Source organism: Elgaria multicarinata, chromosome 7 (genome assembly GCF_023053635.1).
Source record: "Elgaria multicarinata webbii isolate HBS135686 ecotype San Diego chromosome 7, rElgMul1.1.pri, whole genome shotgun sequence".
Classification (NCBI taxonomy): Eukaryota; Metazoa; Chordata; class Lepidosauria; order Squamata; family Anguidae; genus Elgaria; species Elgaria multicarinata.
This window is the reverse complement of record NC_086177.1, coordinates 2,657,993-2,684,020: the sequence shown is the minus strand read 5'-3', so window position 1 is coordinate 2,684,020 and position 26,028 is coordinate 2,657,993. Positions and strand designations below refer to the sequence as shown.

The following is a 26,028-nucleotide window of genomic DNA, read 5'->3' as shown; positions in this document are numbered from 1 at the left end:
TGGTCCAGATTGGGACAATAATGGGTCAGAGTCCCCTACACCTCAGGCTAGGGTCATGATCCAAATCATCCCTCACCCACCCACCACCACCACACTGGAATTTGTATGGGAAAACCCCTTCACTCAAGACCAGAATTATGTAGAAAAGGGGGTAATGTTAATGTGTTAACGAGCTGTTTTCCTGTTCATTAGCTTCCCTGGACAGAAACTACAAACCTTAGCACTGAACAGTGGGCTTTGTTCTGGTGGTCTGTCCCTTTAGGGTTGCCACTTTTCTTACTGGCTGTTCTCCTAAGTCTCCTGGGCTTCTCCTGGCATGAAGATAATAAAATGGGGAAAGTTCCACCAGATGCATTCCTTTGTCTTAGCCTGCCGTTAAAGGCACAGGAATAAAGCCATTTTCCCCATACTTTTTTCTGCTCCGTACCACTGATACGTTGCTGTTTTTAATTCGCAATCTAACGCTAGATGTTTCAAAATCAGATTGCAAGTGATCTCAGTGGAGGCTGAATTTGGATAATTCTTTTAGAGTTCTGACTGAAAACCAGTTCAGATTTACCACCCCACTGACACTGGAGTCACCATCCTCCACTTAGTGATCTACAGTGCTGAGGGTGGAGGGCTGCCACTTTTGCTACTGGCCTTTAAGAGAAAGCTACTGACTTTTAACAGGCACTAGAATTGCCCTTTTTCCACCAGCTATAGCTGTGCTTTTAGCCACTGCTTCATGTGCAGATGTGACCCCATGTTAACGTCTGCACATCTAGATGTTAAAGGCAAAAACCCAAGCTAGGCAGATTTTCCCCTGGTCAATTGGAAACACTGCTCAACACAAATTCAGCAGGTGACAATTTTCCTACCACTTATCTCCATGCAGGTAAAGCTTCACATGTCAAATTTCTGTATGTCAATTTGCTGTAGATAGTGTAGAGCCAGGGCCAGGATAAACAGGCAAACTCATCAGGAAGAGAGGTTGTAGCCCAGGTGTTTGTAGGAGGCTGCGCCATAGAGCCTTCTGTCCAATGCATGAAATCACCTGTTCCCTACCTCTATAGTCTGTTTGGTAAGGTTTCACCACCACCACCCCACTTTCCTGGTAGCTGAAAGTAATCCTCCTTACCCTGCTACTTCCACAAAATACACACTCCTGCATTTTATTTTTAATTATTTTGTCGAAACTTTCTTACGTCATCTTTAATATTCACAGGGTGGCTCAAAACAATATGCAAAACTCAACACTAAAAAAATTTAGTCAGCTAAAACATATTTCTACGTTTCATGTCCAGTTTCCCCAAAAGCAGTCAGAAGAGTGCCTTCCCTTCTTCCCACAAGAATATAATTGTGCTCCTGTTCCCACTAGTCCAAGTCAACAAGGTAATAGCCCTTTCCTTCTCCTCGGTGTGGCTTGAAGCATGAAGAAAGTGCTGGAGGACATTAATCTTTCTGTTTTGCTTGCCTGGCATCTGGAGATCAGTGAGAGAAGAACGTTGAATACATACAACAAATGTAGGTGACAGGCTTTCTTCTACGCCTGCTGAACTTCCCAGAAAGTCCTAATCCAGCCCCTTGGGATTTTTCTAAACACAGGCATTCTCCTTAGGGCAGCCTTCCCCAACCTGGTGCCCTCTGAATGTTTTGGATTTGAACTCCCATCAGCCCTGGCCAGGATGGTCAAGTGTCAGGAATGCTGAGAGTTTTCATCCAATTCATTTGGAGGGCACCATGTTGGGGAAGGCGGCCTTAGGGTCTCCTTCACCAGCTCAAGCTACATGCCATGCAAAGCAAAAAAAGACCCTTCTAGTCCCTTACCTCCCTGCTGCCTTCCAGATTTCCTGCCTTTTAAACACTTATTAGTGGGTGGATGTTTTGTTTTGTTTTAACTATGAAGATCATAAGGGCTGCAGAGGGATTATAGCTTACCCATGTTTTTCAGAGCTCTGGCCAGTTTATTTTTAATAGAAGCGTAACCTCTTAATGATAAACTGGGATGTGACCCCTGATTGCTGGGGCCATAAACATAGGTAATGAAGGATCTAAGATAGCTAGCAATTCTTGCTTCCTTTTCTGGTTTCTGCCTTCTACTGTGAGAGACCATTGGGCCATCGAGCCCAGTATTCTCTCTGGGCTGATATTTTTCCATCCCATTATCCCACTCTTTTCCAAAAATAAAATCCAGTGGGGCTAACGAATTCCATAAAAATGTCAGTAGAAATGCAGTATAAACATACAATAGTTTAATGGAAGAAGTATTTGTGATGCAGGCATTGTAGTACAGAGACAGTGTTGCCATGGAAACTGCCAGTGTGCTAGATGCAAGAGGCCCTCCTCGCCTTTGAAAGAGGCTGAGCAGTGCTGGCTAGCTCTGCCAAACGGGAAGGCATTTTAAAGAAAGCAAGCTTTGGTTTTTTTAATCCCAGAAGTGTCTGATGTTATGATTTTTTGTTCTCCCCCCTCCCTCCACACACACACATATAGACCGCAGCTCACCCCATTCAGCAGGACCTCCTGGCCTGGCTCTCTGACCAGGTTCACATGACCACGGAGGAAAAATAAGGCACCATGTGTGCCAGTCACAAACCGCATTATTACTCTGACCAGGCGCAAGTTGTAGTAACATCTGAATCCAGTGAAGATGTGTGGCTGGGCTGGTTTGCAAACTACCCTGAAACTTAGGGCTTGTTTGAGGGTTTCAACGTGATTTGTAAACCACCCCAGCCAGCCACCATTGCTGGGTTCAGCCATCTCAACCAGTACACACAGGGAGGGAAAATCAAGTCACTGTAGCTTATTATCCCTCTGTGATTGTGTGTGAATCCATTCTCTGTGTAGAATTTTGAGGGGGCTGAAGGAGTTGCCATGGGAAGGAGAGGCATGGGACTTCACTTCCACCAGCACAGTTGATGCAGCATAAATCTTGATCCAACTCATAATTAGCCCCATACCCTCTTTGGTGTAATAAAACGTAGTCATTGCATTGAAGCTTGATGCATTCAATTTCTTTATCTGGCAAAAAAAATGTTTTTAGCAACATTACCCCCCCCACACACACACACCCTTTTCCAATAAGCTCAGATCCCACCTTCAGCACCAGAACAATCCAACACACACACACACACACCATTTTATTGTAGCTTTATACACATAATGGCCTTGACTGAACATCTAGGGCAAGCTTTACATTTACATCTTTTAATAATGTCTCTTTCCTAATTCTGTTTTCTTCTATATTCTGACGTATTGGGCTGCATAAGCTGGCTTTATCAACAAAAGCATACAACAAAGGATCTCAGAAAGTGCTCATACTCTTTAAGATATTTCTTAATTCTGTAACCCATATGGTATACAGAGTATGCCTGCTATATGAAAGAGTTAAGTAGCTTTTATCAGCATCAATTATCTTCATAATGCATGAGATTCAACAATTCCAAACCCATGCTTGCAAAAATATTTTATGGATCTACTTCCTTCCTACTTCCTAGCTTGCACAAGTTCAGCCAATGTGTTGCTAAGGTCCCTGGAAGATTAGAATACATGGAAAGACGTTTCTCTGACTTCAGTCCCGTATTTAGAAGTCTCTCAAGGCACTTTGTTTTTCTCTTTCCCCACCTCATGTGATTCTTCCACTGCCTGCCTCCTATCTAATGTTCAGTACTATTGCCTATCCTGGGAAGGGATATTGTAGGGCAGAAAGTGAATGCTGTTTTTTCCATGTGGGTCTATGATGAGTTCCAAAGCTGTGGCACTTTACATTTTACCACAGAGTCATTAATGGTGGCTTTTCAGCATGTCTTTTTCATACCGTCCAACTTTTCACAGATGAAAATAGGAACACTCATATGCATGGTAGTGCTCCAGCTAGTGTCCGGAAGCCCAGCAGTGTGATTTGGCAGACAATGGTGGGGCCAGTATAAATCTGCCTTTAACAGGAAAGTGCCTAAAACAGATGGTTACAAAGCAATTCAGATACAAACACGCCCACACATATATTTATATCATTTAAAAAGTACTAGTCCTATTTTACACCAAAGCATAGTAATAATTGACTAGCCAAAGATCAGTCAGTGGCCTGGTTCAGACAACACACTAAACCCATGCCACTTAACCACAAAATGGTTAAGGGAATGCATTAACCTTCACCATTAACCATTTTGTGGTTAAGCGGCATGGTTTAGCATGTTGTCTGAACCAGGCCAGTGACACCACGAGGCAGTATCTAATGGGGCACTTACACCCCCGTCGAATCTCCTGTGCCCCACCAATTGTCATCTGCCAGCAGTACCCACTGGTTGCAGAATGGAGATTTAGCACTTATGGAGATAACCAGAAACAAGTGAAAACACTCATTTCTGCAATGTAACAGGGTCGGTTCAGAAACATGTTCCGCTTGTTTCGGGGCTTCCTCTGGGAAGCATTAAATCTCTGTTGTGCAAGCAGTGGGTCTCACATGTTAGGACCCGAAATAATGAGTATAAGAAATAATGAGCTACCTAAGATTCCGATTAAATATAAGGAAAAACTTCCTGACGGTAAGGTCTTACAACAGTGGAACAGTCTGTCTACACAAATTGTGGGTTCTCCATCTCTGGAGGTTATTAAGAAGAGGCTGGACAGCCACCTCTCATGGATGGTTTAATTGGTTTTCCTGCACATTGCAGAGGGTTGGTCTAGATGATCCTTGTCTAGATCCTTGTCCCTTCCAACTCCACAATTCTATGATTCTATATACGATGGAAGTGGAGGAGGCACCAGAGAATCAGCAGGGGCATACGAGAGTTAGCGGGGTGTACGCCCTCTGTAGAGAATTCTTAAGCTAATTGAGAACAAAAAGTTTGCTCTGAGCATATGCAAACTGCCTTTCACTTACTACTTAGCAATAATAGTTTTCCATATATAGAATTAAGAAGCAAGGCTTGCAGAGTGATGGCATATCTCTCACACAGATCAAAACCCCAGCACCACTTTCTTAAACATTGACTTTCCTCCTGCCACACATACGTGCACACATTTCCATTATCACGAAACTACAACTAGAAAATGCACACATTACATTCTTTTCCACTCAGAAATCCACCTCCGGTTCCCCCGCCTCACTTTCCTTTCAACAACTCTTCACCAAAATTAGTTCTTTTTGTTTGTTTGTTTGTTTGTTTGTTTGTTTACACACACATGCACATGTTATAATTTTAGGGTTGGAAAATAGTTGTGGTGGGGATCTAACAGAAACACAGTCCTTGTGCTAAAGGGAAGGGGCAAGCTCTGATCACCTTCATCCCCTGCCCACACTCTCATTTGCATCAAATCTCAATAGGGCTTAGCCCTAGACTCTACAATAGATGGGCTTAGACCTGGAATATGTACCTCTGAGAAAGTGCAGCAAGTCACTCCTTAATCATTGACCATCTTCATCTTTCTGCCTCCCTGCTCACTTGCAATTCAGGACCAGGTTGCCTCCAATGACACAGTTAGCCCAGGGTTTGCAAAATAAGGGCTGAGCCCCCTTTCGCTCCACACAAATACTCACACATTTCTGATTTTCTCTGTTCCAGCAGCCCAGTTTACAAAATAAAGATGTCGATTAAAAAAAATAACAACAACATACTAGCATAGTAGAAGATGATACTTCAAGTTTTAATGATCTTCTCCCTAGAACACCTAGGAATTATCCTTCTTTTATACTGGGTACCAAACTAGAGAGCCTGAGATCTTCCTTCCTATACATCAACAGCAGAACCATTTGTTTAAACATAGATTTAATCACAAAAAACAACAGGATGGATCCATATTTTAGAGTAGGGATGGGAAACGTGTGGTCCTACCGATGTTGGTGTTGGACTGCAACTCTGATCATCCCTATGCTGACTAGGAATGGTGGGAGTTCTAGAGTAAAAGGGGTCAAACCCTTTCTCAACTATGGTTCCCTGTAATCTGGACTGTGAGGCACATTCTCCTCAGCTCAAGCGTGCGCCAACGCCAGAGCTGAGCTCAATTGGGAGAAACCACTTTTGGAGAAGAGGCTAAGGAACGGGCATGGAGGGGGTTCAGCACCGCAGAGTACATCGCTCTGCCCCAAATGTCCGACCCTCCCACTACACCCTACCCTCTTGCTTTTGGGGTCATATTTGATTGCACAAGGAAGGTTCCGGGCTCCATCCCAAGCACCCAGTTAAAGGAGGTGCAGTAGGGATCCCTGCGAAAGATCCCTAGCTGGGATCTAGGAGAGTTGCTGCCAGTCAGAGTAGACCCTCCTACACCAGGTAAATTGACAGACTGGCTCAGTAGTTGGCAGCTATATGTGTTCATACATGATTGGTTAAAAAAAACAGACATGCTGTGATCTCCCTAATCACACAAGCTGTAGCCATCTTAGAAATGCGATAAGATGCACTTAGCAAATAAAACATTTGTGCTCATTTCATAGCTGCATTCGTAAACTCATTTGTCCCATTTTTCCAGTACTACTTGCTTTTGTGTGAATTCTGTGAAACTGTATTTTTAAAAAAGTTTCATTTCTTTCCTATCACGGTTTGTAGTGGTAGCTGTTGTCCTCTTCCATCTGTGCCTTTTCCCACTATTTCTCAGTCCAGGGCTAATTCTAGGCAGTGGAAATCGGTTCTAGGACTGAGCCCTCTTGAGCTCTGACTCAGAATTAAGTCCTACCATAGATGAAATTTTGAATTTTGAGTTCTTTAGTCGAGTCAGGCAGTTTTTGTCAGAATACTGTTCCCCCCAAAAGGAAAGACAGACAAAAAAGAGCTCCATGAAACTCAACGGTGTGAACATACTGGCTGCTGTCCTATACACTTCTCAGGCAACATGCTCTGCTGGACTTGGTTGATAGTTGCAAAGGAGGATGGGGTTTCAATGCCTTTAATACTTGGACATCCCAAAGAGACAGCTGTGTGAGTCTATCAGCAACATCCCAACTACAGAGACTTCAGGCATTATCTTGGCATATGCCTTGTGGATGGACTAGATGCATGATGTACTGAGGATAAAACTTCATGCATCTGCCAAAGGAGAGTCCAGCTCACAATAAATCTGTTTTAAGGTGCCATGAGCCTCTTTGTTGTTTTAACAGCTGTATACCAGACAGAATGTCAGCAGGCAGAGCTTTTCTCCTTGTGTAACAAGATTTCTTGCACAACTCATCTAGTAAAACTGGGCTCCTTGGCAGCACATGTCCAGTTAAAGTACACTCACTAACAAATATCAGTCCCTCAAAAAAAATACATTACTCTTGTATTTAACTTTTTTAAAAATAATAATAATCTAAGAATTAACCCCCAGATGTGTCAGACTGTAATTCCCATTGTCCCCTGTGCCTGCATTGTCCATGCTGACTGAGGAGTCCAACACATCTGGAGGGCACCAGGTTGGGAAAGACTGAAAAACCATACTGTGTCTGATGTGAAGAAAGGCCTCTCTTCCATTGTTAACACTGTCTCTTCTGTACCTCTTTTTAATATTTCCGTTGTTTTGTTTTCTCTTTAGGTCACAGAATGGGGATGAAAATGGAACTTGGCCAAACAACCAGTTTGATACAGAAATGCTTCAAGCCATGATTCTGGCATCAGCAAATGGTCAGTTTCCACTAATAACATGATACAAATTGTATCCATTTGAGCTATACAAAACATTTTGTGTACATGCTTTTAAAAGTTTATGCAAAATTATAAAAGATCCAAAGTTAATGACAAGAAAGCTTAGGTGGCTTCCCTCTGTGTGCTTCTTAAACAGCTACTATTCAAACATCAGTGCCATTCTTTAGCACCTTATGGAATTACACAGCAGTAGGAAACTTGGCTGGTCGGTAACCCTTTAAAAAACCCACTGCATTGTTTAGACAGCTAATCTTTTTAGAATATACACAAGATATTTTTTTTCCAAATTCAGTATGCAAATAAATGTGGCCTGTGCGTAGAGTTTCAAATTGCTCTACTCTGATATGTGTCTTTGTAAAAAAAAAAAAAAATCCTGTCTGGGGGTGGGGGGGGGCATATGTTTATCATCATCTCTCATCAACTCCAGATCCAATTTTCTTGCTTCACAAATAAAAGGATTATTTTTTAACTATCTCTTGTGCTGTTCCAGAGACCAAGAAGTCCTCCCAAAAATTGCTTTCCTATTGGGCAATCAGCAAACAAGCCAGCATTCAGTTCTATAAAAAGAAGCTCAGTCAGACAAAATACTATTTACTTCATACACTGATTAAGATTAAAGTTGGCTGTCACCTGATTAATGAGATCCCAATTAATTAATTAAATAATTAATCAATTAGATTTGAAAAATGTGCAGAAATCTGCAAGTTCATGAAACCAATAGTACTGAAAACAACATGCTTTCTGCATCTGGCTACTTAGAAGTAATTCTCACTGATTTCAGTGGGGCTTACTCTCAAAGAAGCCAGCAGATTTACAGCCTGATTTGAAGTGCTAGGTGTGATGTCTTGCCTTGGGGGTTAGGTGTGGTAGCTAATCCTGCCTCCTTGTTGAGCTGACTTCTCCAAGAGGTGACACCATCTTCATCAAATTCCTTCTTCCGGGAAGGAAAAAGAAATGGCATGCACTAATTTAGTAAAGGAGAGATTGGAGAGAGAAGGGGAATAGTTTTCCAGTTAATCTGAGGCCCTTTGGGGGTGTTATTTAATTGATTGATTAAACATTGCATCCCTAACTAAGGGTTTGACCAAAGGTGTTGCCTGTCACTTTAACAAACAAGATGGAGCCTCTCTGCCTCCTCTAATCCAGTACTGGTTTGGGACAGCGATCCTATGGCACAACTAGCCTAGAATTCTCCATTAGGCTACTAAATGGTAAATAAAACAGGTGGGTCACAGTGGGATCCCATACTGGAGGAAGATGGACTTTACTCTCTGAGGGTACTTTCACTAGCTGCAACTATTAGGTAAATCTACCCAATTTGGTGTCTATTGATATGTTTGGACTAGTACCTCTCCAGCTTTGTTAATATAGATACTGTCTAGTTTCTTTCCATTTCTTTGTGTTTTGCCTAAGTACAGAGACAGCTGCATTTTATATTTTCAAAACTGGGGGATTAACCATTGTTATGTTTTCTCATCCCAGCATTCTTAAGTGCAACCTGAAACCCTCATAGCCATGTAGAAGAGCCCTCCTTCCTCTCCTATTCCATTTTAAGACTGTGACCAAATGCAGATTCCATGACCCTGACTTCAGCCAGCCTTTTCTCTGCTCCACCCCCGCACCCCCGGCTTTGTTTGCCATCCAACCTAATGAAGAGCTCTAGAGAACTCAGTAGCTTGCACACTTTTGTGTATTTTAGGAGGCCTGGTTAAGGCATTACCCTAATATGATTTTTGGAGCTTTAGGGTGCAATTCTATGCATGTTTACACAGAAAAACTGGCAGGCTGAGAAATGCTTGTTGTAAGGCTTTTTTCTGTCTGAACTTGCATTGGATTGCACCCTTAAATAAATGATATTGGAGAAGAATGCTCCTCCCCCTCCCATGCTGGTCTTTAAATTGCACCCCACATCACTTTATATAGGTTGGATCTGCCAGTCACATCTAGTTTGGCTATAAACATGTTTACTAGGGATTATGCCCTATTGAATTCAGTGGGACATCTGAATAAACGTGTTTAGTATTGTGCTAATACTATCACATCAATGGAAACAAATCAGCTTAAATCCAAGCACTCCAATTTAACTGGTTTGTGACTCAGGCTGTTAGGGAAAGATTTAGTGATCAATTACCCTGGTGTGTAATCCTTCTGTAACGTTATTGTCACTGAAACATTTCCTTCCAAAACAAAGTTTGATTAGCTTGCGTTTGTGAAAAGCAACTGAGGCGTTGGTCTGCTGCTTTAATCTATTAGAGCAGGGGGCATATTTTCCATTGAACAAAGGCTTAAGGGTCAACAGCACTTGTTCTACTCACAGGAGCTAAAACACAAAGGGGCTGTTTACAGGACACAGCAGCCACCATGGTTTATTTAATCTACAGCGAGGCTGGGATGTGTTTAGGGAGCGTGTAGCGAGCACGTAGCCACCATTTTGAATATATGCAACACCTGCTTGGGGTTGTCATGTCATGCAGACTTGGCAAGCATGGGTTATGTGAGGGTTAAACAAGCCTTGCATAACCCTTGGTCTGTTTTTCAGTTATAACCACAAGGGGGAATTGCCTATGCTACTTGGTGTTCACAGGCACCATGGCTCTTCGTAGGTTGAATAACCTACATCCAAACCTGGTCAGTGTGTTCTTTAACTCCTTCCTGCTCAATGAGAACAGCAGTGAAGATGTAATGTGGCTGCTCACATCTATGGACAAGGAAACGCATAAGCAAACAAGAGTAAACATCTGGAATACAAGTGGAAAGGTCTCTGCCAGACTTCTGTTGCTGTTCACACTTAAAGAACCCTTTGTCTGTTTGATGGCTTGCACAGGAAAAGCAGTTGATGGCAAGAAGAATCTGTTATGCTGGGAACCAAAAGGGGAGTCCCTGTAGAGCTGCATTGAGCCCATGATCAGCTTATTCCTACCATAAACACTCATGCTTTATTGACAAAGTGGATTTGATTGTGGAGGGATTGAGAAACTATAACAATTTCTAGGGGGAGGGGGGAGACCTAGCCTGTTGCAGCCACTTCTCACTAGCACCTCTTAGCTTGTTTCAACTTCTGAGTAATCTAAACATTTGTCGTTATACCTCTGGTTCATTAGCTGTGTCAGTAGCAATACAAAGAAAGGCCAGAATGGATGCCCATTATCAGAATGCTAGACAAGGATCTTTCTCCTTTTATCCAAATATCTCCTGAATTTACACTGCCTTAATGTGCAGAGAACAGAAATCCCAATCAGAGTGTAATACTTTACCCAAAGAAAACTGAGTAGAAGATAATGCAAAGCTATCAGCTCCCTATGTCCTATCGTATGGCATTATCCTATGACAACTCGGAAATAAGTCCCATTGATTTCAATAAAGCTTATTCCCAGATAAATGAATATAGGATTGCAACCTCTTCACATCTGTTCACCTTACTCTAGCAAGTGCTAGCCCCTCCTGTCAGGGAGAACTATGCACACACTAGAACCTGGCCTCATGGATCATGCAACCAGCAATATGCTTTCCAGAAATATTTCTCTCCAGAAATATGCTTTCAGAGCCTAGGAGATCCAGAACATACTCAAACAAGTCAAGCTAAGCCACTTTATGCACTCACATATTATCTTGCTGGGACAAGACAATACTTTGCAATTGACCAGACATAAGTCATAAACAAAAAAGAAAAACACAACTACCTCATTGACATAGGAATGCCTAATGACAAAAATGTTGCAGAAAAGGTAGAGGAAAAGAGGGGGGAAACGCCACTGGCTATGGAAATTAAAAGAACTATGGCAACAGGAAAAAGTTATCTGTCTGGAATCTCCTACCTATCAGCTTCATGGGTTATATTATAGGAGAGGGAGAAAAAGGTCTCCCTAACATCATTCCAGGAAATTCAGAGAAAATACTGCCAAATAGGGCTTCTTTTTCTTTGATGGAGGATGAGAAAAAAATGTCTTCTGGGAAAGTCAGCTTAAGTTCAGCTCTAGTGACAGGGCACAAGGCAGGGCACAAGCCAATTCCAAACCTGGTTCTCCTGCCTCACCTGCTGGGCTAATCAGGGATTCAGATGTGCCATGCAGCAGTGATACAGGCCAAGGCAGATTGTACAGACCAGGGAACAAATAGATGGGACGTGGTATGACTTCCTTGTCTTTTTGCTATATTGGGGTATTGCAAAGTGTGTGTTGAGTGCCACATTACAAGATAGCATAAGGAAGCGAAAATGTTCTGTGGTAAAGCACATGCTTTTTATGCAGAAGGTTCCAGGTTCAATCCTGGCATCTCCAGGCAGGGCTGGAAAAACTCAAGGCTGAAACCCAGAGAACCGCTGCCAGTCAGTGCCAGCAATACTGGATTAGAAGGACCAATGGTCTGATTCAGTAGAAGGCAGCTCCCTATATTCCTAGTAAGTCTGGTATTGAATACACCAGGGCAAGTACTCTTGTGGGTAAATCAGGGGAACCGGAGGCCAATTTCCCTGTGATTTTCCTTAATAACCAGCCACCTTGTAATGCATTCCACCTGGAAAACTCGAGAGCTAGCTCACTATTTTGTGACATTTTAGTTAGTAATAATAAAGGTATTACTATACTATAACTTTTGGATTATTTCTACCTTACATGGGCAGGATCTACACTACTGCTTTATAACAGCAGTGACAACTGTCGGAGCCAAGGACACACTCCATATACAGTTTTCAAACCATTTTCGAAGTGTCATATCTTGCTTGGTGCAGATCTAGCCACAGTTGTTATAAGAATTGCAAGATAATAGGTGGTATCCAATTCGTGTTCCTCTGCTGACAGAAGGCATCCACGAGTGGAATGGGGATATGGGCAATTTTTGGCAATTCCTCCTCCTCCATGTAGCCCCCCCCCCCCCAAATCCACTCTGTAAGGATGGAGGACCCTTTGGAACAGTATGGAAGGTGACTGCAGGGGAAGGGAGAATCTCCTCTAAACACACCCACCCCTTCCTGTTCCATTGATGGATGCCTTCCATCAGTAGCAAGTTACAACTGCATAGCACCCAATGTATTTGAAGCGTTTCCAATACTCTAAAGTGCAATATAAAAGTGTACTATTGTTATAGCCCAACAAGATCTGTCTCTGGTGTTATTCTGAATGTCAAGGTGGGGTATATAAGGACATCTGAGGAAGCTTCACCATTTTAGGGACGTTTAAGTTCCTTCCAACCATTGTGGTGGATCCCTAAATCTACTATACCGTTGCTATGACCGTTCAAAAGGTTAATGCCTGACTACAGAGGCTCCATGCTCATGTGTGTGTGTGGTGCGTGTGTGCGTGCACTAGCAGCTGAGACATTTGGAGGGCCCTCTGTTATTGCCAGAGTTATTCAAGGACCTTGTTGTTATTTTGCATCATTCCAATACCTCCCCGTGCATTTCCATGGCCTTTTGAAAAGACTGTACACCCGTGTGGTGATGATGGCAGGAAGACCATGAATTTCTATGAACAGTGAACTGGGGAAAGCAATTTGTGGGACCTCTCAGTGGCCACTGGGAGTCCATGAGGAGGGTGTGATTATTATCCAGGAGTCAAATCCAAATATGTCCCAATAGGTTCCTGTGGCCACTCTTGTGGACAATGCATTTCTGTGGCTGTGCAGAAGGAATAATAAATACATTCTGATGGCTAGTCGTTGGCGGTGCTTTCAGTAAGTCTCACCCCCAGCCCTTTGGCATTGTTGTGATTTGTCCATATGGTCGAAGAGCTTTGTGAGAAATAGCAATGTTGATGATCTTATTATGCACTGGCTTTGAAAAGCCCTAGGAATCTCTTCAGTGAATTTTAAAAGCCAGCATTTTTGAAACATCAAAAAGAAATCCTCTGGGCCCATCTCCTTTGATACGCAGATAGGGAAGTACAGCACAGATCAGAATTAAAGCATCCATGAAAAATTAGAAATCTTAAGGGGCTTAATTCTACAACCCTGAATAAATATTTTGGATATCTTTTTTGTTGTTAGAAGGGAAAGGATTTTAAGAGGATCTAAGCTGATGAGCCAAAATTGCATGGGAATGGGGGTGGAGAAGGAATGTGGCTTCCGAGGACATGGACGATACATGTTCTGTGACAAAATGGGACTGGTGGAATGTCCATGTATGGATTTTTAGACACCACCTGTCTGCAGGCCCCAGCGGGTCTCCCTAAACTGTACTACTGCTGTTAAAATAAAGGCCTCTGCATTTGCAATGGTCAAAGCTCAAGTAACAGGCGTAGACTCCACAGCGCCAGTGGTAAGCCCTTAAAGATAAGTTCGGTTTAATTGTTTATATTTGCCTGTTCTAAGATTTGCTTCCCTAGTCCTCTCTGGGCCACGATAAGCGAAGGACAAAAAATCAGGTCAACTGGCAATATGCAATGCAAAGAGGGCATATTGCATTGCAGTATGCAATGCAATGCAAACCATTAAGCAGCAATCGGCCTATATGTTTTTGCAGGGAGGGCAGTGACTTACTTCATTTACTTGCTCCGCTAAGAGGCATAGTTGTTGAGCTGACACCATGGGGAGGAGGGCTGCTTAACTCCTTTTCTGCCAGACACTTATCAATTCAAAACCATCTTCCTAACCTGGGTTTCTTCCCCACTCCCATGTTGCCCCAGGAAAACAATATGGGGATCCACATGAGGAAGGACCCATGGGGGAGAAGAGCAGCCTGGGAAAGGATTAAGCAGTCCCTAACCACCCACCCGCACTGCCCCAGGCCCTCTCACGATTCCAGCTTCCCACAGCTGTGTAGGGAAGCTGTTGTGAAACCGATTTGCACAACTATACAAGATGTGTGGTTTGGCTGTCAGTGTTCAGGCTTGCTGAATATGAAAGTCAGTAGACAATCACACAGATATGATCACTCAGAGTGAGGTGAGGCAGCCCCTCACACAATGGATTTGGAGTTGCACTGTTAAGAATAACTCTAAGAAGTGGTGAGCAAATACTTCTGACTTCTGATTGGGCACAATCCACAAGAAGTCTCACCTGCAGAAGCCCCGTTAAAGAGTAGGGCCCTCATACAGCTTTCATTTATTTCAGTAAAGCTTGTGCAGGTGACTGTCCTGCCAGATGTGCCCTGTGTTGATTAGTAAGGGAGTTGCCCTTTGGATTTTTGGTTGCCACTCTGTTTTATTAAGACAGGGATGGGTAAGTTTGTTGTTTATTCGTTCAGTCGCTTCCGACTCTTTGTGACTTCATGGACCAGCCCACGCCAGAGCTTTCTGTCGGCCGTTGCCACCCCTAGCTCCCCCAAGGTCAAGTCTGTCACCTCCAGAATATCATCCATCCATCTTGCCCTTGGTCGGCCCCTCTTCCTTTTGCCTTCCACTTTCCCTAGCATCAGCATCTTCTCCATGGTGTCCTGTCTTCTCATTATGCGGCCAAAGTACTTCAGCTTTTCCTTTAATATCATTCCCTCAAGTGAGCAGTCTGGCTTCATTTCCTGGAATATGGACTGGTTTGATCTTGCAGTCCAAGGCACTCTCAGAATTTTCCTCCAACACCATGGCCCTCCAATTCCCTTCATCTCTAGCCAGCATAGCCAGTGGTGAGGGATGATGGGAGTTGTCAGCCAAAACATCTGGAGACCACAAGTTAAGAAGTAATATGCCACTATTTGCCATGATGGGCACTGGTTGCTTATGAATTCCATAGCAGCTGTGTGGTGGGCTAGAGCAGGGTAAAGCAGAATGTTAATTTCAATTTGGCCAGTTTCAGCCCTATCATCTGATATTTGCTGAGGGTTTTGCAAAAAATTCTGGACTAAGTAGGCCTTGATCTCAACCAGCAAAACACTTCTCTGCATACTTGAGATCACTTAACATAGAATGGTTATTCCTTGACTGTGAAAGAATAATAATAAGAATAAATTTATTTTATTGACTATCTATTCTTGTTTTCTAAATAGAAACATTTCTTTGGAGAACCAGGTTTCAGGATTTTTTTTTGTTTTAAGGTCCATGCAAGAAAAAAGTAAACTAATGCACGTTGCTCTAAGGTATCATGGCACTTGCTGCTATTTTTCTTTTGCAGATCCTGTTTTGCATAATGATCAAAGCCCATATATCTTCTTTCTAGTGCCACTGGGCTAGCAGTGCTTTACACAAGCAGCTAGGCAGGCTGCATTCCCTCATTCACGTTAGAGCACGGAAGTGGGTTGGTAGGTTACTCAGTTGAGATAAGGCAATGGAAAAGACAGATTGTCCTGTCCCAGTTAATTCTGTACTCAAAACGATGTGATGATAAAACCCATGCTTGACAGCTAAGGCCTAGACAGAATGTCTCTCCTCTAGCTAAGTACATTGGTACAAATCCGATTTCTTATCCTCTTCCTCCTTGTTCTGGTGTTGCTAGCCATTCATATCTTTTATGGATTCTTCATATTTTGGGGAAGGTCCAGTAAAAGGGAAGCTCCAGAAATAAGTCTATAAAAGGGTTTAATACACACACAGAGACACACACACACGAATATATCTCAGGCCACAGAGAAGAAGTAATATGTGAGAAGAAGCAGTATGTGTCTTTTATAAAATACAAATAGCATAGTTTATTGTAAAATATTTATCTCTTATTAAATCAACTGTTAAAAATGAAAAACTTCAATCTACAATGCAAGAATTACATCTAATATGTTAATTCTCATCTAGAGAAAGCATAATATTGTATGAGCACAATCCAGCCAATATTAAGTACTTTTAAGGTGTTTAGACCCATTCCTCAGAAGATGGACAAATACCCTCTTGCACTGAGGATATGCCACCAAGCAGGCCTGTGGTACTGAGAAATTTGATTATTAGACACATAGACAGCTGGGTTTGTGATGGGCATGTAGACCTCATGGTAAATTACCTGGCTGGTGCGATGTTTGGCGATACTGTGTGCCTTCTAGATAGCTTTGTAGAAAGTGATGGGGTAGTGCTCCATGTTGGTACTAATGATTTGGAGAAATGTACTTGTGAGCTCCTGGAATTTAGGTTGCTAGGTAGAAGATTGAAATACAGGACTACCAAGGCAGCTTTCTCTGAGATGCTACCTGCTCCATGTACAAGGCCAGCTAGACAGGTGAAGCTAAGGAGTCTCAATATGTGGATGAGATGGTGTAGGGTGTAGGGGTTCAGAATTGTTAGTCACTGGGAAACATTTTGGGACAAGCTGGGCCTGTACAAAAATGACAGGCTCTGTTTGAACCAAAATTGAACCAGACCTCTGGTCCTAAACATAAAAAAGGTAGTAGAGGAGTTTTTAAACTGAATCATTCCTAGGGGTTGAAAATTAAAATATTTCTGAATGTACAAATGTAGAAAGGGGGGAAATAAGCCATGATCATATGGTGAAACATGATAGCCAATCAAAGAGACTTAAATGCCATATCAGAAGATGCACATGCCAGAGACATCTGGGGAGCGATGCATGTACAGGTGTTTCTATCCAAAAGCTAGAAGCATCTGAGACAAAATGGGAGAGTTGGAATGCCTGATTTTAAAGGAGAACCTAGATATAGAGCTTTATCACACCAGGGTTATACTGTGCAATCACTGTGAATTGCATGCAAAGGACTCCGAATTTTTTCACCTTATTATCTGCTTTGACTGTGAAGTTCTCCCATGCATCCTGCTTTAATTGTGCTATAAAGGGAAAAGCCTCGCTGTATTTAGCCACTAGTTTTTGAGTGCATCTTCCGAGCGGCCACTGGGGCACAGGAGCAGGATTTGAAAAAAAAATGCTTACATCTGCGTAAGCTTTAAAGATAGAAACATCAAAATCAGCACAGTAATAGATATTAAGGAGCGCTTTTAGCATACCAAATTTGAATCGGATTGGGTCATCCGTTGATTTTTTATATATTTTTTACATTTCCCCCTTTAACCCCTCTTCCTGGTATACAAAGCGCTGCCGCCCAGGGTACAACAACAACAACAACAAAAGCTAAATGCTGTAGGGGATAATTCGAAGGAAACAGGTGCGTGGGATGAAGCTCATAGTGAGCATTACCGAAACGTAGTGGAACCATTGGGATACAGCCATCTCTGGATATAAACTCTTGGGGAGAACAGGGCATACTGGAGGAGGTGTAGCTCCGTATGTCCAAAAGGGCATAGGGTTGAGTAGATGAGAAAGCCTAAATAGAGCAGACTCTTCCATAGAAGCATTATGGGTGTCAATACCAAGCTCTGAAGCTAATTTAGTACTAGGCACATGCTACCATAGTGGTGGTAGAACACACATTTTAAACATTTACTGAATCTCTTCATGAAATCTTGTGAACATTGCTCTAATGAAATGATAACATTAACTGTAGCTGAAATTGAAAGCTGCAAGTTACCTTCAACCATTAAAAAACCATAGAATGTTCGCTCCTTGGAAAACGATTGAACAAAAGAGTGCAAATCTGCATTTGCACTGCCGAAAATATAATTAAGAAGTGCCTATCTTCCCATTTGATCTTCTAAAGGTAAATGCAGAGCTGTATTGCTCATTACTACCCACTTATGGATGTTTGCAGTTCCTTTTGATGACGCTGTTTGCCTCCGATGCATTTCCTGCTCCTTCTATTTATTATTATTTATTTATTTAGAATATTTATATACCGCTCCCCATTGAAAAATTTCAAAGCGGTGTATAAGATAAAATGAAAATAAAAACAGAATTATTTTAAAGTAGCTACAGAGTGCTAAAAGGGTCAACATTAGCTTATTTGCAAGTTAATGTTGACCCTTTGGGCACCCCATAGCTACTACCGATAACATTTTTCTCTTTTGGAGGAGGTGCAGTCTGCAGGGGTGTATCCAGGGGTCAAAAATGGCCCCAGACCTTCCAAAGTTGCCTGCCCCAGCATAGAGGAAGTTAGAAAATTAGAAAAATAATCAAGCAAAAGTTGGATACTTCTTCCCTTTTCTTTGATGGGTTATCTACATAACACTAGCTGTTTAAATTTTCATGTCTAATTGAAGACTATGGCTTGCATGTCAGCTGACTGAAAATCTTGCATTAAAGCTCAATGTTGAACTTATGTAGTTGGAAGTAGCCACCACTGATTTCAATGGCGCTTGCTCCCATCTAATGCGAAGTGGTGTTATTGTTATAAACACTGCTTTGTTGAAACTCTATCCCTATCATTGTTAAGGGAGCAGGCTGTCTATAGTTGGCTTGGCTGGCTAGCCAGCCTTTATTGTTCTTGCTGCCAGTTTCCTCTTCCTCCCCACTGAAGTCCACTGGCATGTGCAGAGAGCTTCAGAGAGTGGCAAAGATTTCTCTCATTTTTGCTAGGATATGGAGAAATGTACATTGTGCAAACATGTGTGAGTGGGGGTGGAGATTATTCTTCCCCTCACCCAACTTCTGTGCAAGCGAGAACCTTTCAGAGGCTTCTGGGAGGCCTTCTCACCAGGGACTCAAGGGCACTTGCCCCCCAACCCAACAAATGAATTTGTGGATAATGGGATTCAGAGAATTTTGTTGGCTTAACAGAAGGTACATCTGAATATATCTTATGGAAGGTTTAGCAAAATGAAAAGTGCAACTGCTAGTAGCAATGCGATGGGTTCTGCTTCCATAGTAGCAGCCAGTCGGCTTGGACTGACTTGTTTTTGTTCAAAACTCCAAACAGTATTTGTTTGTTTCTTTATTACATTTCTATACCACCCAATAGCCAAAGCTGTCTGGGTTGTTCACAACAGTTAAAACCATAAACGGGGTTAAATACAATATATAAAAGTTTAAAACTACAGTATAAAATAAAAACAAAAACTGAAATAAAACCTACAGCGTTGTAAAGATTTAAAATACAATAAGAGATTTAAAACAACAGAGACTGGAAGACTTAAATGCCTGGGAAAATAAGAAGGTCTTCACCGGGCACTGAGCACAAGCCTCAGTGGGAAGCTCATTCCACAACCGAGCTGCCATGACAAAAATGGCCTTCTTCTTACTAGTCACCAGCTCACTCCCTTTGTGGGGCTCCTAGAGAAGGAGTAACCTTGGCCCCCAAGCCCTTCCGGACTTTAATAGTTAATACAAGCAATTCTCAAATTGGGCCTGGGAACGGACTGGCAGCCAGTGCAGATGGAAAGGTACTGGCATAATATGGTCATGCTGGCCAGTCTCCATTGACATTCTTGCTGCCCCAGCTGAAGTTTCCAGATGATTTTTAAAAGCTGTCCCACTTATAACACATTACAGTAATCCAGGTGACAGGTTACCAAAGCATCAACAACTGCAGATAAGGAATTAGCTGGTATATTAGCCTAAGATGATAAAAAGTGTTTCGTGCCACTGAGTCCACCTGCGCCTGTAGTGACAATACTGGATCCAGGAGCACTCCCAAACTATAAACCTGATCCTTTAAGGGGGAGTGCAGCCCTCTCCAGAACAGGTTGAACATCACTTAGCCAAGTAGATGAACCATCCACTAACTGTACCTGTGTGTTGTCTGGATTGAGTCTCAGTTTGTTGGCCCTCATCCTATCCATTACTGTGCCCAGGCACTGTTCAGAACAGCCACTGCCTCACCTGAGTTTGAGGGAAAGGAGATAGAGTTGAGTGGCATCCGCATATTGATGACACCTCAGCCCACACCACCTTTATACATCCACCTATAGGTTAAATAAACTATGCCTCTGTGCATGCTTGGGGAATCTAAAAGGTAGGATATGCAAATTATCAGATAGGCGACATGAAAGACTTCTGTTGCCAGCCAGAGCTGGGAGTGCAGGGGTTTGTTGGTTTGTTTTTTTGTAGGGGACTCAAGCAAATTTGTTTCATATTTCAAGCAAGTAATAGAAATTTGCATCGATATTCATGTGTAACTTTGCATTTTCCAAAGTGTAGTGTTTGTGCAAATTTCCCCTTCCAAGAATCAGGAATCCCTAAGCCATTGGCATGGGCCCTTCCCAGTCAAGACCCAGAAAAATAAATGGCTATAACAAATGTTATACTTAAGACCTCACTCTTCTAACTTCTTATTAATTTATTGCCTTATTATCTCTCCCCCTCCCTCCCTCTCTCTCTCTCTCTCTCTCTCTCTCTCTCTCGTCATCCCTTTTGCCTGTGTAGAAGCTGCTGCCGCTGCCGCCGCCAATCCTGATGGAAATTCTACTTTAGGAGCAGGAGCAACGGCAGGCACCATGGGCCTCAGCACTAGGTATGGCCCCCAGTTCACTCTGCAACACGTCCCTGACTACAGACAAAATGTGTACATTCCAGGCAGCACAGCTACTCTCTCAAATTCCTCTGGCAAACGTGATGGGAAACCTGCAGCCTCTGGAGGTGGAAACAAGAAGAAGTCAGGAAAGAAAGAGAAGAAGTAGGAATCACAGGATGACACCAGTGCCATCTTAGATCAAAAGGGCAGACTCTTCCAGCACTCCCCCAATTCATAGCCTAGGATGGAGGATGAATGTGAATTTGTGGTTAGCGACAACAACAAGAACAACAACAACAACATATAACATCTGGAACATGCGAATGTACAATGATGTCGTGATCAGAGCTATGAGTAGTTTTTCTACTGCTAGTCCTCATGATGCAAAAGTATTTGGAAATAAAGCAATTCATGCCCTGTGAATAATGATGAATATAGCTTACACTCTCTTGAGGGTAATCTAATATGCAAGGGTGTCAGATCTATGAAACATTTTCTCTTGTTGGTTTGGTCCAAAGTGATCTGCACAACCTACAAGGCTTTGGGTGGGCTCTGTTCATTGTAAATAATTCTTCTAAACTTTTTTTTTAATTTATACATTTCCCCTCATTTTTAAGTACATTCTCACTTTCCCAGATTTCTCAGAAATCAATCAAAACTGGAATCCTTGTTATGAAATTGATAGTGGGAGTGCTTTAGTTCCTGCTTTATTTTAAAAGAAATAAGTGTTTATCCTGCATCATTACAAGGGAATGACATTCAGCTGCATTGTAAACATTTATCTTTTTTTAACGTTGAACCAATGATGGCTGGAAAAAATGAAACTGAAATTATGATGCCCAAGAGGCAGGGTGCACAAACTTGTTGCAATGGGAAGCCTTCCAAGGGCAGAGGATGCCACAGATATTAGCAAGATTGCCCTTATTGATTGATTTACAGTGGCCTCTAAAGAGATAGTACATCTCATCTACACTTTGGTCCATAAATATTTATGTGTACAGTAAATGTTTCCTGGAGTAAGTTAAAGAAAGTGGAAGTCACTTGCTTGTGAACAGAGTGAGCTGCTGCTCCTTTAAGCACTGAAATACCTGTTAGTTGCACAAGCAGATGTCTTTGATATGTGAATGGGCTCTGGTGGCCTTGTAGGTAGAGAATTACAAATGGAATGCTTCACATTCTTCTGCACATCAATCCGCATGCAAAACACCTCACATCTACAGTAGGACAGCTGACTTCACCTGCTAGAATAGAAAAGTCATTGCATGCCATAAACAGCATGATGTAAATATGCTGTCAAGTGCCCACATCCTGGTGAAACCTGAGCATTGTCTGTCCATGAGTAAAGTTCAGTAACAAGGTGCATTGCCCTGGGTCAGAATGGTAGGAAAGCTTGCATATTCTGTATGTCCATGCAGCAGAGCCAAGAAATATCCTTGGTTCATTGGCTTTCACCAATTGATATTAAGTAAACAAGAGCTAGTTTGAGGAAGGGGGGGGGGGACAGGGACCAGGCACAGATAAAGGATGCTGGACAGCGATTTCTAACTGCCAAGCCAGTGATTCTATCCCTGAGGTGAAGTTTTGAATGTTATAGAAATGACAAAGCCTTGGTGCACTGAAGGTCCTTGGGACCCTGACCGCCACTAGATTTAAAACAACAACAAATCCTTTTGCTGTGTTTTGAAATAACTTGTTTCAAGTTTTTTAAACTATATTATTATTATATAATCTAGTATTGACAAAAACTAAGGCTCTCCTACTCTGTGCCATTCTTTAGCTTCTTTTGCTGACTCTTTGCTCATTTACGCACAGCACAGACAGGAAAGCAATGGCAAAGTGCTTTTGGTTGCCTTCCTACACACACTATGGGTTCCCTTCATTTTCAGCTAGCTTCCTGCATCACAGTAGCTGATCCACAAAGGCAGAGAAGCTGCATATTCCCAACATGAAAGGATAACCACCAGCCCAAGAACATGTTTTTATTTTTCTTAAACCTCTAATAAACAGCATGCCTGAGATAGTCCACCTTTCTATGATCATCTCAGGTTAAATGTCTGACAAATTTCCAAAATGTTGCAGCCCAACTTCATTGGCTGTGTAGTATTCACTGCTAGAGCATTTTGTGCACTAACTATTTGCTGCCTCCCCAGTCTCTAGGAAGTGGGACTCTCTGCAGGAAGAAACTTCTGTCTACTTGTGATTTTTTGTATTGATCCCAGTCACCCACCCCTTGTGTTTGGTGACTGCACTAGAAACAGTTTACATAGTTAGTGAAAAAGAATACAATCCATTGGAGAGTTCTCCTGCACATGCCCCATTGAAATTTACAGGAGTGGTGCAAGTGCATGATAGGCCCTGTTGTGCAGCTCCCATTGGTTTCAATGGGGCTTGTGCAGGTGAACTTCCTGTTGGATTGTGCCTAAGGCTTATTATGTACTGAAGTAGTTATTATGTGACCCTTCTCAAAAGTACTGTAGATGAATTTTAGTCATTCCCTTTTTCCTTTTAATCAGCAAGCTGAAAGTAGTGTAGTGGTGCTGCAAGCCTAGTGATGTGTAGGTTTCTTTTCTTTTTTTAAAAAAAAATCTTAGTAATTGAGTTATGGACATCAATATTTTTTTTTACTCCTTTGTATCTTCTTTATGTGTGCTCTTTGTGCTCTTAAGTGTATGTGAACTGAAACACACTTACTTGTCCTTTCAATGTGTCTAATATTGAACTATACTTATATATTATATATATATGCTTATATCCTTCTTACATCCATATAGACTGACGTTGATGTGTTACACGCAAGTTTTATACTCTAATATTTATATTGCTCTTTTTTCTTTGGGAAAAAATAAAATCCTTTCTTCTGATGTGTTGTGAAGTTATTTCTGTCCGAATGAGGGGAGAGTATGGGCTGAAGGGGAGGATTATCTGTGTTAGGTTGGAGAGACTAATCCCACCCCCCCAAGTGTTGAAGGTGATATTTTTTTATTATTTTTTTATTTAAGGATTTTTATGCCGCCCTTCAGCCAAAAAAGGCTCTCACGGCGGCTTACAAAAGTATTTCTTGACAGTCCCTGCCCACAGGCTTACAATCTAAAAGACATGACACAAAAGGAAAGGGGATTGGGAGGGAGGAGTAGGAGGGGGGAAAGGAAAGCAAATTCAGGCACTACCATCTTAGTTGCAAAGTTCAGCAGTGACAGTTGGTAGCAGGAGGGAGGGAGCTCTCAGCTGGAGCTGGACCCAGGCACGGTGGAGAGGTGCCTGGCTGCTGCTTCCTCCCTCACTGGTGGCCTCTGCAGAGATATGATATGATAGATGCATCATTGCCTGTGGTGTGCACATTCTTCCCACTAGTGCTTCGTGTAAACAGGTTTTGCAGGGTTTTGTAGTGTTTCAAAAACACTATATGTGATAACAGTAGGCCAAAAAGTATGTATGCATGTGTGTGTGGGACAGAAATGCCAACAGAATTAAAATAACAGTCTTGTGACACCTTAAAGACTGACAAATTTATTATAAGATGTAGTGCACTACATCCAACCTCACCAGATCTGTGTGTATGTGTGTGTATTATATATATGGTGGAGGCAGTGGGAAGACAGAAATGTCAGGAATTCTCAGTGATAATCTAGCATCTTTACAGTCGCCATTTGCAAAATAGTTGTTGGGGAACAACACAGACATTCATGCACTGGGGAGCTGATTAACACATCCCGATGAAGTGGGCTGTAGCTAGGGATGTCTATTGCCTGGTAATCTGGCCCTTTTGGGGCTTGTGGGAATTCCATTGCATGCAAAAATCGGCTAGCTTTCGCAGGACGAGCTGCACAGTTACCCTAAATTCAGGGACCTTTTAACGCATTTAAGGTCCAAATCTTTAAGGCCAAGATTTTTTTAATCTTGGCCTTAATTTGCACAAATAGAGATTTGCACAAATTACAGCCACAAATGGGCATAATTTGCACACACATGCCTTGTTTCCCTGCAAATCAGGTATTTGATAGGATATAGGAAGTCCTATTTTTCTGGGAAATGGTGTATGATGGTGGTGGTAAGAGCAGACTGGAGGAGGCAGGACACCAGGGCAGGCCTTGTGGGTGGCTTCCAAGGGTCGTCCACCCGTTTTATGCGATTGGAGTAATTTTGTGTTGAAACACACTTAACTGCAGCTGTCAGTTCAACTTCAGCCCTTATCATCTTAGTTGTAAAATTACGGGGGGGGGGGGGCATTGTAATTTATAAAATGTGCAATATATATTTGGTGATGCTTATTAATTAAAATCCATGAACCGCAAACCCTTGTCTACAGGCTCACGGTCTCCCAGTGCCATTTAAACTATCCCTCCATCCCTCCTCACAGGCGCTTGTTTTTTACGATCCTCCCTAATGTCTTCAGCAGCCGCGTCGCGCATCGCGTTGTCCAGATCCGGACAGGGAGCGGGGAGGGGCGCGGGGCTCTCCGCTCTCCGCTCCCGTCTCTCATCCGCCTCCAAGGATGCAGCGTGCTGCCGACGCATAGCAACCCCCATAAAAGAAGCAGGCAGGAAACAGGTCCATTCTGGGGGAGGGGCGGAGGGAGGGAGGAGCAGATGAGCAGGCGGCGAGGCGAGGGTGCGAGGACAGCGTGGAGGAAGTTTCAGGTATTGGATTACACCCGTTTGACAAGCAAAAAACAAAGGCCAACCCGCCAGACGCGCTTCCTTGGAACTCCATTAGAGTTAATCGCAAGGAAACGAGAGTATTATTGGGTGCAGAAGGCAGCCCAGGAAGGGGGGGGGGCGGGAGCGTCGCCATGGAGACGGGGCATGTGACCTCAATCGGGGCTGAAGTAGGTGGGGTGGCCACGGGTGTCCCCCACCCGCGCGCTACGCTGTGGTGGTGGTGGTGGTGGTGCAAGAGGTTCCTTTGGGCACCGCCTTCCAGCCCGCGGGAGGGACTAGGCTGGGGCTACAGCTGGTTTCCATGTGCGGGAGGGGGGCCTCGCCGCTCCGTTTATTTACGCAGCCAAGCGCGGGGGGCGGGGCGATCCCGTTCCGCTCCCCGGCGCCCCCGAAAGCCCGCTGTTCCCAAGGGCCGATTCGCCCAGAGAGCGGCGCGGGGGGCGTCCTGGCGGGGGAGGCTGGAGAGCCGCTCCGGAACCTCTTGCGGGGCGCTTAGGCGTCCCGGCTCCTTGGCTGTGGAGGAGCGGAGCGGGAACTGCGCCTCCCTCTGGAAGGGCCACGTTGCCAGAGTACCAAGCCCTCCCTCGGGCACTGCCAGGGCGCCTTGCAAAACAACACACCCAGC

General features: G+C 43.1%; 1 protein-coding gene across 27 annotated transcripts in view; it reads left to right on the top strand.

Annotated features, from left to right (window-relative positions):
- Window positions 1-23,606, top strand: part of LOC134401297 (protocadherin gamma-C5-like) — a 298,584-nt gene extending 274,978 nt beyond the window's left edge. For all 27 annotated transcript variants that reach the window (XM_063130068.1, XM_063130073.1, XM_063130072.1 and 24 more), the window contains exons 3-4: window positions 7,492-7,580; window positions 20,658-23,606. In XM_063130068.1, the coding sequence (XP_062986138.1) occupies window positions 7,492-7,580; window positions 20,658-20,911 (343 nt within the window). In that variant the 3' untranslated portion in view covers window positions 20,912-23,606. The remainder of the gene's footprint in view (window positions 1-7,491; window positions 7,581-20,657) is intronic.
- Window positions 23,607-26,028: the final 2,422 nt, after the last annotated feature.